Genomic DNA, 15772 nt, shown 5'->3' on the forward strand with positions numbered 1-15772 from the left:
AGGTGAAATACCTGTCCATTTACTTAGGCTGGGGGGCTCAAAATGCTGGATTTAGGTCCCACCTTCTGTGATGGGTTTCTCTGTGCCTCCCAGACCAAATTCCCATAGGAGCAAAGCCAGACCAAAGGAGAGAAGTCAGAAAGAGGCCAGCAAAGGGCATGGACAGACTATGAGGGCTGGAGATAAGCCTTCTGAAGACTAAGGCAACAACCTGGGGTCAGGGAGGGCACAAATGACAAGAGGGCTCAGTCACAGCCAACCTGACCTCTCCAGGGGAAGCAAGGCCCCCAGGAGAGGAGCTGGAAGCCCACATGGCCCTGCATGGGCCAGCAGTGTAAGAGACACACAGCTGCCCTGTGCATGGGCTACAGACTGATGCTGCGTTGGTGGCGGCCCCCACGGCCCCCACTCTGGGGACCCAGCTCCTGGCCGTCTAGACTGGTGTGGTCCGAGAGGCCCCGCAGGTGTTCCACGGAGTCACACTTCTGCAGGTCTGAGGCCACTGTGCGCAGGCTCAGGAGGCTCAGCGTGTCTGAATCCTGGGCAGGACCAGGCCCCGGACTGCTGCCCTCCTCTGGGGCTCCACCCTCAGCCCCCTCAATGATCCCGCTGTCTCCATCCTCCTCCTCCGGCCTAGCCTCAGCACCCACAGGGGAGGACCGCCGAGGGCCTGGGGGATGAGGGGGTAGGCCTCTGCGTCGTGCGTGAATCTGCTCGCTGATCTGCTCCAGGTTGCGCAAGGCCACAGAGTAGCGGGTCTTGGCCTGGGCAACCTGCTGCTCCAGCTCTGTCACTTTAGCCTTGTGCTCCTAAGGAGGAAAGGAAGGAGGGACTGAGTGACATAACCCAGTAGACAATGCTTCACAGCTGGAAGTTGCCAGTCCCCTCAGCCCCACTGGGAAGCCCCGCCCCATCCACTCCTCCTTCCTCCACGCCCCCAAATCAGGCCCTGCTCAGGACTTAAGCCCAATGGCATCTTCTTCCCAGGTCTCCGTCCCCACCCACCACTCCTCTCTTCCCACAGTCCCCTTTCTCTGTCTAGTCAGTTCCTCTTTCTCATTCTTCCTGGTTTCCCAATTTTTATTTTCTCCTTTACCTCCCAACAACTCCATTCTCAGCCAGCATCTGCCCCCAACATCAACCCCAATACCCATTCGCTAAAGGTCACTCAGCACAGGTGCCACCACTTGTCCCATCTAGCCAGTCTGGCAATGTTACAGAGGCAGACCACATACCATCTTGCTGCACCCACTTTCCATGCCTGCCTCCTCCCGCCTGTGCCCCCCTCCCCACAGCTACCTCCAGGATCTGGCTGAACTGGGCCTTGAGCTCAAAGTAGGGGCGGCTCTTGCCAATGGCCCGCCGGAGGGTCTTCTGCAGGGCCTGCACCCGAGCCTCAGCCTGCTGGCACAGCCGAGTCACCCGCTGGTGCTCCCTCTCCCCACGAAGCCGCTCCTCCTCTGCCTCGTTCACCTGGCCCAGGTGGGGTGGACAACAAACATCACTGAGCTGGGAGACATGCTCCTGCCCCTGTCATCTGCCCCAGGCTACCACTCCAAATGTTACCCTGAGGGAAACCCCCATTCTCTGTAGAGCCTGGAGGGCATGGACCCCTGAGACCCACAGAATAGTGGGTCCTCGCACCTGCTACTGTTGCCTGCCCTGCTGCTGCTCAGTTTTGCTGTTGCCAAGAGGGTGCTGGGGCCCTCTGGGCAATATGTGAGCCTGGTGGGAATGTCTGTCTGGGGACATCTGCCGCAGTTATCACCCTCAGGGAGCTCTCAGTGCTGGGGATGGCACAGGGGGGACCAGAGGACCTCCAGTGTGGGGAGCCACAGCTCTGCGTTGGGTTCTCTGGGTTTTCATGGCCCAACAGGGAGCAGGCAAGGGTTCCTGCCACCTTGTCCACCTAGCCCCACCACATACTGAGCAGATGCACACTGGAGTCCTGTCACGCCCTACTACTCACAGCTCAGAAGGCTCACCCCATGACAACGCTCTCCTGTGGGAGTTCCTGCTCAGTGCAAGGCCAGGGGGCCTAGACTAAGGAGTGCTCAAGAGCCTGAAGCATGACCCCCTTAGAAGCTCACATTTGCTGTTCTAGACTAAATGTTTGTACATCCTCAAAGTTTACGTGCTGAAATCCTAGCCACCATATTGATGGTATTGCAGGCGATCCTCTGAGAGGTGACTAGGTCATGGGTGGGGTTAGTGTCCTTATAAAAGGGCTCTGCAGAGCTCCCTTGTCCCTTCTGCCACACGAGGGCACAAGACTAGAAACCAGGAAGGGGACCCTCACCAGATATCAAATTTGCCTGATTCTTGATGCTGGACTTCCCAGCCTCCAGAGCTGTGAGAGAGAAGCGTTTTGTTGTTTAGCCCCCAATGTATGGTATTGTGCTGTCACAGCCTGAATGTACTGAGACACTTGCTCTTTACACAGTGAGGGTGGCAGACTGGAGCTGATGCCAGGAATCCTCCTGCTCCCCAGTCCCCTTTAAGTAACTTGGAAACGAGATACAAATTACACTTCAAATATCACAGTACAGTGGCAGAGTTTAAAAGCAAGAAAACAAAAGGGGTCACAGCAAAACGTAATAAAATGTATGTGTTGACTGCAGAACAACTAGCAGGGATGGACTGTTTGGGTTAGTCCCAAATCTGGAAGCAAAAGTTCAGAAAGAGCCAAACAGAAAGTCTGAGTCCAGAGCAGATGTACAGGAAAAGCACGGGAGGCCAAACAGGAGAGAGCAAGGAACAGGTTTGCCTGAATGAGAGTTAGCTGAGGGAAGGCTGAAGTAGAAGAGTGAAAGGAGTGAAGAGGGCGATGGATGATGAGGCAGTAAAGGAAGCAAGGGAAGCAGGGAAGGGGACCTGCTACAATAGCCTGGCTCACCTTGCAGGTGGCATGGTTGAGCATCTCCTGCCACGTAGGGTCCAGCCGGTTCTTGTCAGCCATGACACCCTGCTCAGCCACAAACACCATCTCCCGGGCAGCATTGTGCATGCTCACAGCCCGCTCATACCGCAAGGCTGCCTTCTGTGTCTCCTGCTGGGCCTGGGGGAGAGGGTCATCAGAATGGGGTGTCCTGAGGGCCTCCCCGAGGACCATGGAGACCTATCCTGGGTGAGGACAAGAGGAGGAAGGCCAATGGCAATGCCGGCTTCAACACATTATGCTGAGGAAAAATGCTGACAAAGGAAGCAACATTCTACATAGAGTATTTTGTAAGGACATGGTCTGAGAGACGATGGGAAAGCATGATGCTGCCACTGAAGCATGCAAGTGTGAGTCCCAGCAGTCTCAGAGGCTGCTGGCTTTCCGTCCTATGGATAACAAATGAAGTCTACCCCATATTAGTTGCAAGGGGTTCAGTGACATGGACATAGTTTAACAGAAAGAAAGTGTGACCAAGACGATCGACTCAAGTCCATCAGGGGAAGGTGAAGGAAATAATCAGACAAGTGCTCAGAGACAGTCATCACAGCCATGCTTACCAAACGAAACACTGGATACAGACCTAAGTTTTCAGTTCCAGGGAACTGGTTAAATAAATATAGTACATCCCACACAATGAAATATTCAGCAGCCCTTAAAAAGGATGGCATGGATGAGTAAATATTTACTGATGTGGAACTATGTCATATATAAGTAAAATAAAGGAACAAAAACAGTATATAGCCCTGGCCAGGTGGCTCGGTTGATTGGAGGATCATCCCATAAACCGAAAGGTTGACTACGTATTCAATTCCTGGTCAGGGCACATACCTAGGTTGTGGGTTTGGTCTCCAGTAAGGGCACATGAGACAGGCAACCAAAAGATGTTTCTCTCCCATTTACTCCCTCCCTTCTCCTTTCTCTCTAAAATAAATAAGCATGTCCTTGGGTGAGGATTAATTATTATTAATAGTAATAAATTTTTAAAAAACAGCATATACCATTGTTTTGGCATGATTTATACAAAAAAAAAAATTCATGGATTATCTGCACTGTATTACTCATGTTTTTTATTTCCTATACTTCATAATGCTTCGACAACACAGGGGCCTTGCTGGCCCTCCCAGACCTAATTAATTCCCAAGATAGTAAACTCCCCTGTGAGAACACTTTTCACATTCAAACCAGCCAATCCAACACCCACCACCTCCTGTATCTGACTCTCACATACCAGCCAATATTGCCTCTGTCCTAAATCACCTGGACAATTGGGGCCCACTCGCACAACCCAGAACCCACCCCCATTATTCAAACCAACCCACTCTAAAATTGACCAGAGTTGCCTACGCTGCCTTACCCACTCCTTCCCACAAATATCACAAAAAAAGGGCCTGGGCCAAGCTTTCTCCTTTGGCCTTCAGCCTCCTGACCAACCCAGGTGCCTCTTCGTGTGGACGTGCATGGTGTTGCAGGCCCCCTCCTCTTGGGAACTGCAGTTTTCTCTGTCATCACACCAGACGTGAAAAAAACAAATCCCAGGTACAAAAATCATGAAACATGCGCACAGCAGAATTCGGGGCAATTTTCATTTTCTTCTCTTTCTCATTTTACTGTTATAATGACAGTCTTCTAATGGTGAATCCACATTATTTGTGTAAAGAAAAGGGAGGAAGAAGGGTAAAGAAGTGGAGGGTAAGCAAAAAAGAGACATGAACCAAAGGGAAGAGAAGTAAGAGAAAAACAAAGAGAAAAGGTGATCTGTATCCCACTCCATACAGAGAAAAAATCCTTGGCAAGGTTCAGCGCACAGCCCTCCCAAAGTGAGGGTCAGGGGCCTGTACCTCCTTAGCCAGCCGCCGAGCCTCATAGTAGGGCCGAGCCTTCTCAATGCAGCTTCCCAAGTGGGAGCCCTGAGTGTTGAGCTTCCTCGCTGACTCCTGCAGGATTCGTCGATAGGTGGTCCTGGCCTCCTGGCAAAGGGACAGATGTGTGGGCAGAGGATGTATTGCGTGTGGGTCCCAGTCCCATATTGCCCCTTCCTCTGCCACTGTGCCGAAAAGGGAGGGAGACACATGAAGACAATTGGAGCAGAACACTCACGTCCAGCTGCAGCTCCACCTGGTTGATCTCCTCGCTGGCCTGATTCAGGTGTTCCAGCTCCTCCTGCCACAAACAGGGGCAGAGTTAGAGCCTCCAGTGGGCCAGGGGGACAGGTGGGGGTTGCATGCACAGAGGGAGAGTCCACCCAAGCAGGGAAGGGAAGAAATACAGAAGGACACTGCTCCTCCCTGTCAAACCCTAACCTGCAGTCTACTGTCATCTCACAAGTTACTGGTGTCAGAGTAAAACCCCCTTTTTAAAGGTGAGGAAATCAAGGTATGGAGAATGGAACATTCCTCCACACAGCAAAGTGGCAGCAGCCTGTGAGCCACCTCCTGCTTGAACCCCAGCCAGGAGCCTCCTCAGAGCTAGCAGTCTCTTCCCTGAGCAACCCACTTGGCCCACATTTACCACACACTTGTCACAGCTTGGCACATGAGATCTGAGATTTCAAGGCTCAGAGAGGTGACAGCTCATGACCCAGCAAGTAGGCAAGAGACCCGTGTGGTGTGAGGAACCATAGGAAGGGTGGGCTTGTTAGGTGGCAGGGGCAGCACAAGGCCAGGGCAGGATACCGAGAGCACTTGTCCCCAGACTGGGCCTTGATGGATGTACAGAAAATACCAATGATGGGCAGGTGCCGGGAGGCAGGTGCTCAGGTGAGAGGCCAGAGAGGCTGGGGCATGAGGGAGGGGAGCCTGTCAGACAGATCCTGGCACAATCTGGCCCATGGGGTAGGAAGGCCTATCTGAGCAATGTGAGAAATGAATGGAGAGCACAGGGAGACAATGGTGGAGGCTGTCTGCAGTATTCCAGCTGGGGGAAGAGAGAACAGGTCCAGGTAAATGCAGGACACAGAATCATCAGGGCCTGATGGACAACTGAGGCCAGATTAGGGAAGAACATGTGGTTCGAAAAGCCTTGAGGCCTGCTCAGGAGTAGGGTGACAATAAGCCCAGGTCCCCTCCCCAAGCCCTGAGATGTGAGTCTGCCACGAAGAATCTAGGAAACCAAGTCACATGCCCCAGTTATGGTGAAGGATGAACACAAAGGAAAACACAAACAACAGAACCAAGAATGAAAGCACACTGACCCTGCCTCCAGAAGGCCTCAACTGGATAGGACAGAGCTGTCCAACAAACTATAATGGAAGTCTCATATGTACTGTTTAGTTTTCTAGCAGCCACATTAAAAACAATTTTACATTATTTTTTAGACCATGTCTTTGAAATATCCACAAGCATCTGACCCTCGGGGCACATCTCAGCCTGGCCAGTGGTGCTTGGCTCCTGTACTGGATAGTGCGGGTCTAGAAAGCGGTGCACATGGGCCACCTGGTTAGTCACACAGTCCAGTGTCTATAAAACAAGACAGTCTGGAACCACAGGCAGTCAACCCTCAGGGTTCCCTGGGAGGCCAGCGGGAGCACCCCACCACCACACAGCTCCTGGTTTCACTGCCTTCCCAACAAGGATGTCTCCTGGAGCTGATGGAAGCACCCTCATGGCCCTCCTCCCAGTAATTCCTGCTAGGGGGAGAGGCCACCTCTCGGGCCCAGCTCTGTATCTAAGTGCATGGTGGCTTCAGACTCCATGACAAGAGGTGCCACCCTCCCAGCAGCCCCGCAAGCACCTCCTCTTTCTCAGAAGTAATAAGGTGAGCATCCAGCCCTCAGGGACAGAGTTGGGGCTACAGCCTGGACCTACCCTTTGATATGGCTTTCCTGCTACTGTGACCAGCCTCACAGCACTGAGGTTGTACCTGGATGGACACCCCAGAGTAAACAGGAACACTGTCACATCAGAAAGCCACAGCTCTGATGGGAAAGGACAGGCCTCAGGAGAGCAGCAAACACTGATTCTGGGGGAGGAGAGGTAGCGGGTACAGGCCATCCTACATTGTTCTCATGGGCAGAGCAAGGTCCAGACTCCCTCCCCCCTCAGCCCCATGCCCAAAGTGCTGCAAGCCCTTGACAAGGTCATCAGCCACCCCCACTGGAAATGGAAAGGATGTGCAAGGCTGTAGCTACTAGTGAAGGGCAGGAATTTGCAGCAGCACAGCAGCTTCAGCCATAACAAGTCCTCTGCTGAATGAGGTCTGCCCCTCAGTCTGTCACCCTACTCTTTCTAATGGGCTGGAGGGCAGGGTGGGCAAGGGGCTGGGGGCAGTCAGGCTGGGGCAGCTGGCAACCCATTCCATGTGGCCCACCCTGCTGGAGACTCCTGATAGCTGCTGACATTGAACTCCAGGAAAATGAGGTCTGAGTCAGCGAACACTGCCCATCAGTTAGCCTGCAGGCAGCAGGGAGGGGGATCTTCCTGGGCACATGGTGCCTTCCCAGGATGCCAGGCCATGAAGGCTGCCAACACGCCTGCCCACCTGTGCCAGCCATTAAAACACTAGCTGTGGTCAGAGGGTGGGGCCAGGGTGACGCTTGGCCCATATATAGGAAATAAAAGACATGAAGCTCTCTGTGAGCCAAACCAACATTTCGAATTAAGAGGTAGAGGCTGCAAAGTCACCCTCTTAACAGTCTGAGGAGCAGCACCCAAGTGAATGTACCCACTTGCCTCAGGAGCGAGCATGCCCACCACAAAGAAGCTGAGCAAGTCGCAGGGGAGGGGACTCAGGCCCACCATGTAGCAGCCGCCTCCCCTGGGACCCACCCTATCTAGAGCACAGGACTGGCTTGGAGGCCTCAGAGAACTATGCTGAGGTCAAGACATGGGGAGGATAGGGCCAGTGACCTCCAGCTGGCTTCCCTTTGACTTCCAGGGGATCTCACCAGACAATGGGGCCATGGGTGGGCTGCCTACCTTCCAAGAAACCCCAGTCCCAACAAGAGAAAGAGCCTCACCTGAAGTTCCAGAAAACACCTGAATAGGGTTTCTGTCTTTGGATATTTCTGTCCCAGTGGACTTGCCCAGGCTGCATGTTAGAACTGACAGCCTTGGTTCCCATGCTATCCCCTTCTCTCCCTGTCCGCCTGCAGCTGCCCGGGAGTTTCCCATGATTGTGGGGTACATCAACCTGAGCTCCGTTTGATCTTGATCAGCCCTAGACTCACAGCTGTGAGATAATGACTGAATTCAATAGTTTCTTTTTTCTTCCCCCTATAAAACAGCCCCTCCTTCCCTAGGACCCCAGAGTCGGGCCATTCGTGACATGGCTTCCTCCCGGCTTGCTAGTTCCCTCAATAAACTTTTTTTCTCTGCTCACTGCCTCCTTATGGTTATCTGAGCGACACCGTACTTACAGGAACTACTTCTCACCCACGCAGTCCAGGAGGATGCACATGTCTGGGCACAGCTCAGAAGGACAGGTGCTCTTAAAGCTCCCTAGTGGGTTCTGGTGGATCTGTGGGTGAAGACCCACTAAGTGCACTAAGAATCCACTTACAGCACTAAAATGTTATCAGGAGAACACAGTCTGTGCACTGTCAACAGAAAAGGGACCTGCAAAGACACATGCCCCCACTCTCGTCTACATCCAGAAGAGCCCAAACCTAGAGGGGCTGCATGCTAGCTGCCTACTCCAACGGTGCGCTCACAGCAACTGCCTCTCCTCCACAGCAGCAAGGGCTGAATCCCCAGAGGCCAGGACACTGGCCAGGCTGAGTGCCAACAATGAGGGAGGCCTGGGCAAGGAGACCCTTCCCTCCTACATACTCCACAACACACCTTCCACTTTGGCAAGTCACAGTAGGTTCATTGGAGGCCTGTGGATATCAGCGTGCCCAGTGTACTCCAAACCTCAGAGCTCAAGCGATAGAACTGCCCATGACAAAACGTCCTAATTCTACATTGCCAACAGCACCTGGGGAACTACATCTTCAATTTTTATTTCATCTTAATTGATTTTATTTAGGTAACCACACGCAACTAGTAGCTACATGATTGGAGTGAAGCGTGGGAGTGTGGGCACTGAGCAATACAGGAGCAGGAGGGACACAGGAAAAAGCTGCAGGATCCCCATGGAAGCATGGCCAAGGAAAATACAGGGAGTAGGTAGCATACACGTGGCCTCTTTCCCAACACACACAGGGTCTCTTTCCCAAAGCACTATCTGCAAACTGTCACCAAGAGACAAACTGAAGAACTGGTGAAAGAAAAGATTCACAGGACTGTCAGAGCAAGGAGGGAAGAAGCCACGCCATAAGTGAGAACACCACTCACTTCACAGATCAAGAAACTGAGGCTGACAGAGGTTACGAAACTTGCACGAAAATCACAAATCATCAGGCAGAAGGTTGCTTAAGTCTCAGTCCAAGGCGTTTTTCACTACAACTGGTGTCCTCAGTGGAAGACAAATCTGTAGAATGAGTGGAAGCCACTGAGCTGATTTCAACGCAACGCCCTTGGGACACAGCAGTAATGTCACCCACTCACTGCTGCTCAGGCAGTGAGAAGGGACGCAGTCCTACATGAAGCCCAGGAAGGATTCTAGGACCAGCTCTGATTTCTTCTCAATGCACAAAAGTAACCTACAAAAGGTTTGTTGACAGAGAAGCCCAGGAATGCAAGCCTCCAAGTGTGTTGCTCACCTACCAGTGGGAGTCACCTGAACGTCAGAAATCTTGAAGATGCTATGAAGCAAAGGGCAGACTCAGCCCCAAGCAGCTTTCCAGGCTAGTCCTTCACAGCCACTGCCCAGGTCCCTGCAATCAGCCTTGGCTGGCTGAGCACCTCCACTCGTGCCTTCTCCTCCATCCTTCCCAATGGTCAGACCAGCCTCCCAGCCAACCAGCGTGGGAGTGTCCCCAGGCACTGGACAGCAGCAGCTTTCTTAGAGTTGGGCATCCCTATGGCTGAGGACTGAGCGCAACGGCTACACATCAGCCTTCCTCAGAGGCCTAAACCTAATGCCCCTTGCTGACACATGAAAGGTCTCACCCTTCACAGGTGTGAACATCCCAGGAGGCCCTGATAAGGTGAGATTGTCTCCCACCCACCCAGTCTCCTCCTCTGAGGGCTGACAGGCCCTCTCTGCACTGACCTGAAGTGTGCCTTCTGCATCTGCCACCAACCAGCCCCTTCCCTTCTTCAGGGAGGCGCCTGCCACTCCCCACCCCAGCCCCGGGGCACCCCCACCACAGACCGACCTCTCAGCCCTGCTGCACCACAGGCATCACCACAGCCTGCTGACAGCTGTTTTTTTCTCCCGCCCCAGCGCACCCCTCCGCCAGCTCTCCCAGAAAGCTCGCACGCTCTCCCCGCCAGGCTCACCTGGATTCTAGGATCCAGCTCCTCCTCCTCCCCAGGGGACAGCTTGGCCTCACTGCTGTTGCTTCCATCCCCTCTAGGCTCCTCCGCGACTGGGCTCCGGGAGACTTCATCTTCCATCACCTCCAGCCGCAGCTTCCCCTGAGGGGTCTCCCGTCCCCCTGGAATCTGCCTGAGCTCAGCCATGCCGACAGGGAGATGGCACAGCCCTACGCACAGGAGAGGACTGACATGCTGGGACCAGGGACCCAGCGCGGGGCTTCCTCGGCTTTGGGTGGCAAGAAGAGCCTCTCTTCTCAAAGATGGTAAAGGGAGCACAGGAACAATTCGCACTGAGTTAGAGGCTGAGGTTCCAGTCGCCCAGCGGGGTTCCCAGAGCTATGGCCTTGTCGGTGCAAAAGCGCTCCCCCTCTAGCCACAAGGCGCTGAGGCTCCGTGGCAAGGGGCAGAGGGGGCCTGGATCCGGGGCCGAGACCTGCGAGGAGGCGCACCATTCGGGAAGACAGCGGCAGGCGCCTCCAGGTGGGGCTGGCAGCTGAGCATAGGCCGCTGGGCCCAGCAGGGCCGCAGGTGGGTGTCTGGGGAACTGTAAGGGAAACAAAGGCCCGGGATACGCTCAATCTCGGAACGCCGGACACGAAGGACCCATTCGCGTCCTCCCACACCCCTGTCGTGCGGCGGACCCCACCTCAACTCCTCAGCCCTCGAGGACCTGAGGTCCGACTCCACGTCCCAGCCGCTCCCGCCCGCCCCCCAGCGGCTCTCAGGCTCACCCTCCCGCAAGTCCGCCGGCAGCCCTCCCGCAGCACCCACGGTTCACCCCACATCTCCCAGCCCCGCCCCACCTCCTCGTCTCTTGCCAACCTGCGACCTCTCCGAGCCTTACGTCTCCGACCCCACACTCCTCGAGCCTAAGAATGCTGCCTCAGATCTCCGATACGTCCGGTCACCCAGAACACACTCACAGCCTCGTCTCAGTTTACCTCACCCTGCGCGGTGTTCCATACAACCTTCCGCGCACCCGCTGCAACAAGCCAGCCCAACTACAGAGGACGGAGCCAACAGGAAGCAGAAATACACAGCGTAGCAGCGACGCCCTCCACCCCCCCCTGCCCCCGCCCTTCCCCATTACCTCCCTCCCACTCTCTCCTGCCCGCCGACCTCCTCAGGATTCAGTGCCGCTCGCCCCACCCAGCCTACAGTTTCCGTACAAAATGGCGCCCGAAGGTCTCTCACGTTGTCTCCAGCCCCTACTCCACCACAGGTGAATGAGATTGAAATATAAGCGAGCTGTTCTGAGAAAAACCAAGGCGGGAGATGGAAATCGAGAGAGTCTGGTGGGTACAGAGTGCTACAAATAGGACACAGACTGAACGACCTCTCCATAGAGAGTGCTGCCATCTTGCTTTACGGCACTGCGGCACTAGGAGCGGGAAGTCACTTCCGGCCTCGCCCAGGATGGCGGAAGCAGCGCCGGCAGTGGGGTTGTGGGCTTTTGGCACTCAAGCCCCAAAATTAGCGGACTCGGCTGTTGGGTTAGACTGTCGTTTTCCACAACTATTTGTCCTCACTGAAGTGAAGTCAACGGTGCCCTAAGGAACAGTGGCTAACGAACGGCTCCGAGGGGTAAATCTCGCCTTGGGGCGCTAACGCAGTGCCCGGAGCCGTGCCCTTGTGCCCCGGAACGTGGAGTCTCTGGGCTTGCTGATAACCCGCGAGCGCTAACCAGAAATCTGTCCCTCTGGACTTGGCGCTCGGAAGCCCTCAGGAGGAACTTGTTGCAAGACCTATGCATCAGGGAAAGACCCTGAGTACAGCAACCTGGTCGTCATTTGCAGGTGTCGCCCAGCGAGGCTGATAGGACGTGATATTGCTGCCAAAGTCCTGAATCGCCCTGAGTATAGAAGGTTGCGTTACCAAGGACCTCTTGCTCCGTCCCTTAATCTACACGTGAAAAAAAAGTTTTAACAAACAGCTAAATATTCCTTTAGAACTGATTGCAAAGACATTTTTCCACAAAATTATTAACTTTTTTTTAAGTTCCAGTAGTGACGTTCCTCACTGCAGTGGGTCAGCGGGACCGTGAGTGTCCTAAGTAGACAAATCTGATGCATAATAAACGCCTCAGCCTTCTGTCACATTCCTTTTTGTTACTGAGGTGCCTACAGAAACCATGAGAGTTACATATAGAAATTAAAGTTTATTCATTTTTTTTCTCCAGCAGTCACTTTAACTTTGTAGAACTGTAATGACTACATTTTACCTACCTATGTACCCTGGCCCAAATCCTCCCCACTGGTCCTGCACAGCAGGACACCAACGACATCCCCAGACCCTGAAACCTCGTGGTCCCTTACCCTGCCTGCAGCTGTCTGTGAGATGACAGGATGTAGCAAGCTGAAACCACGTCCTGTTTTAATCAGCCTGTCACACCCGCAGCTGCCAGAAGGCCAAACAACTGACAGGTTTCACAAAAAATCCCGCTCTTCGCTCTCCCACTATAAAAGCAACCCCTTTCTCCCCTACAAAGGCAGAGTCCTGACCACCAGTGGCAGGTTTCCCACTTGCTGATTTCTCCAATAAATCTCTGCTTCTCAGCTCGCTGCATATTAGTGGTCATCTGAGTGACTACTGTGTACCAGGATTTGGGGTAATGATGTGAGAAACGCTCACAATAAAAACTGGAACACAGGACTTGAGCAGTAAAGCGAGGCCTTTATTCGCGAGTCTGCAGAGCTGGGCGCACCCTCACAGCCAGGAGAATGTGCGCGCCAAGTAGACAAAGGAAACTGGTTTTATAGTCTTAGCGTCCCCACCCTAAAATTGCCACCCTAAAGTGATTATCTTCCTTGCCCTAAAGTGAGAGCATTAGCTTCCCCGCCCTAACACAATTAGCTCCCCCTCCCCTCTCCTTCTTCCCCGTTTCTCCATTACTGGTTACTCCGGAGTTACAATCTAACACGGTTATCTAAATGCCCCTTCTGTGGTTTGTAGATATGCCAGTGATGTCAGCTCCCTTCTCAGAGACCCTCTAATTACATTTGCCCTTAAGACCCTTTAATTACACTTGCCCTTTGTTACTAATGACTTTCTACTGGTTTGGGAGTCACTGTGTCCTTGTTTCTAACAATGAGAAAAAGGACACTGGCCCAGTTTGCATATAGCTTACAGTCTGCTGCTTATTTTTAAAACCATTGACATTCAGGCCAATTGGACCACAACCCAGAAATATGTTTTACCTTGCAACCCAGTATACATATATGTGTGTAAATATATTCATAAATGTTTCAGGAAAATAGCTTAACTTGGATTATATACAAAGCATATTAATACTTTCTATATTACATTTTTAGTGCTGGTGGAGACCTAGCCTGTTGATTTCTTGACCCACTCACAGTTTCGATACAGAGAAATCTGATCAGATCACTGGGGAGGAGTAGGGAGGGACCATAGGAGGAGGTAAACAGCCTAGAAAGGAATAGGCTGGGAAGCTGAATGCCTTTAGAGTACATGGAGTTATGGACAAGAAGATGTGAAACAAAAGAAGGGTTCTTGGGCTCTCACAGGGGCTGGCTGTCGAGGGGGCTCTGGGGTCTTTTTCTTTGAGGATGCCTGGATGCAGCCTAGGATCTAGGCAGCCTGGCAGAGGGTGGCAGGTTTATTCTTTGAGCATTCTAGAGGGGAAAGAAAAGCTCTGAGGGAGAAGCCTGCCATTCTTCCAAAACTGTGTAGCTTTTGTATCTTATGTTGGTTTAGCTTGTAAACTAACCCTATATAAATAAGATAATTAAAAACTACCACGGAAATGATAGGAGAACTCATGTGTTAAAAAGTTTAGCCTTAATTGAAAGGCTTAAGTGACTAAAGCTACAATAAAAGAGTTGAAGATCGTAGTGTTACAGAAACAGGGGAGTCCAAAAAACCCCGGAGTTTGCAGCTGGGGGATGGGGAAAAGGAAGCAGCTTTTAGAATGCCTCCACATGCCTGAGACTGGTGGCTAGTGTCTTTTTTTATGCAAAATGGCTTTAATGCATCCAAAGCCTGAGGTAGATGGGAGTGGACTTGAACCAGAAATGGTATGGAGAAAGCACACAGAGCCTGCGTGAGGTTCTGTGAATGGTCAGAACTGGTTACCGCACCCACTGCATCAGAGGACGTAGTCAGGGATTTAAAAATAAGTGGCAGACATTTTAGCCAGGCTGACTGTGCGGATTTAACTAAGGCTGAGGCTGACCATGGGGATTTAACTAAGGCTGAGGCTGACTGTGCGGATTTGACTAAGATTAAGGTTGACTGCGGATTTAACTAAGGCTGAGGCTTACTATGTGCATTTAACTGAGGCTGAGACTGTGCGGATTTGACTAAGATTAAGGCTGACTGTGCGGATTTGACTGAGGCTGAGGCTGACTATGTGGATTACAAAAGGACTAACTATACAGTTTACAAGGAGGCTGAGAATCCACAAGGTTCTGGATTAAAAGCTGGTGGACACCATAACACAGACGAGGCCTCCCCAGTCAGGACTGAATGATTGGCAGCTACTGGTAAAGCTGAACTGTGTTTGGAAAGTAGGGAAACGGCATCTCTAAGTTTTCTAAAACTAGCCTGGTTTGGTAGGGGGAAGGCAAGGATATGTGTTTATGGGTGTTTTAAAGAACATAAGACTTAACAACGGAAATCCGCAAATAGCTAAATCTATATAACTGCTAAATAAATAATTCTTTTTCTTTTCACTAAACTCTGGTATTGAGAGTTATAATTTTGGCGGCGGGCAATCGGGCCCCTAACTAAAGAGCCCATGAGTTTGTTTTCAATTGGAGCAGCCCAGGGGTTCTGTAACAGTAGCCTTAATTGATAGGCCTAAGTGACTAATGCATGTGGAAAGCTGTTATTCCAAAATTGTGTAGCTTCTGAATAAAGAATTCTTTCCTTTATCACCAAAACTTTGCCTCTGGAATTTTGCCTAGAGGGTGGCAGTGGGCAGCAGGACCCCACTTGCTGTTCAATAACAGTTTGAAAACCCTGCCCTAAATGCTGGTGCTTCGCAGGCCCCAGCACCAGCCTCTAGCAGTCTTTTGCAGCCTATTTTCTCTAAGCCCATGCTCAGCTACATGGCTCCAGTCCCTACCCAAGAATACTGCCCCATTCTCAGAACTCTTTCCACTCAGACTCCCCGCAGATCATATTCTAAGATCCAGCAGCTTCTCAGACCACTGTCCCAGACTTGCCTCTCACTCACTGGGTACAAATATGATTTCATCGCCTCTCTCCAAATCCTGTTTCTTCTATAGTTTGTTGGTGAATGGTTCTACCATTCATCTGTTTACCATAGGGAGAAACCTAGAAGACATCTTATATTTGTCCCCAACTTAACGCTGCATCACATTAAGTACCTCAGAGAGAGATCCCTCCTCTCTATCTCATCACCACAGCTTCAGCTTAGACCCTCACCTCCACTGTAGATAACGTACCCCAAGAGTCTTCTGAATCAGCTCTGTCCAATAGAACTTTC

The 15772-nt window shown here is 52.1% G+C and overlaps 1 protein-coding gene across 2 annotated transcripts; it reads right to left on the bottom strand.

The window, feature by feature from the left end:
• Nucleotides 1-293: 293 nt before the first annotated feature.
• SH3BP5L (SH3 binding domain protein 5 like) lies at nt 294-11012 on the bottom strand. 2 transcript variants are annotated; one of them, XM_090290382.1, is made up of 7 exons: nt 10949-11012; nt 10264-10846; nt 5039-5101; nt 4780-4908; nt 2897-3058; nt 1300-1473; nt 294-809 (listed from the first exon to the last, which is right to left on the bottom strand). In XM_090290382.1, the coding sequence occupies exons 2-7, from the start codon at nt 10444-10446 to the stop codon at nt 366-368; spliced, it is 1155 nt and encodes a 384-aa protein (XP_090146508.1). In that variant the 5' UTR covers nt 10447-10846; nt 10949-11012; the 3' UTR covers nt 294-365. The 2 variants fall into 2 exon arrangements, with proteins under 2 accessions (XP_090146508.1, XP_090146509.1); XM_090290383.1 differs by lacking the exon at nt 1300-1473.
• Between the last annotated feature and the right edge of the window lie 4760 nt (nt 11013-15772).

The sequence above is a fragment of the Furipterus horrens genome, unplaced genomic scaffold (genome assembly GCF_987537825.1).
Source record: "Furipterus horrens unplaced genomic scaffold, mFurHor1.1.pri manual_scaffold_10, whole genome shotgun sequence".
Lineage (NCBI taxonomy): Eukaryota > Metazoa > Chordata > Mammalia > Chiroptera > Furipteridae > Furipterus > Furipterus horrens.

What these genes read in the sequence shown, in the direction of transcription:
- SH3BP5L (XM_090290382.1), bottom strand. Translation starts at nt 10,446, where the DNA reads ATGGCTGAGCTCAGGCAGATTCCAGGGGGACGGGAGACCCCTCAGGGG. An exon ending in AGCTGGATCCTAGAATCCAG is followed by an intron (nt 5,102 to 10,263) that starts GTGAGCCTGGCG and finishes TGTTTGTGGCAG; the next exon opens with GAGGAGCTGGAACACCTGAA. An exon ending in CTCGGCGGCTGGCTAAGGAG is followed by an intron (nt 3,059 to 4,779) that starts GTACAGGCCCCT and finishes CCTCTCCCCCAG; the next exon opens with GCCCAGCAGGAGACACAGAA.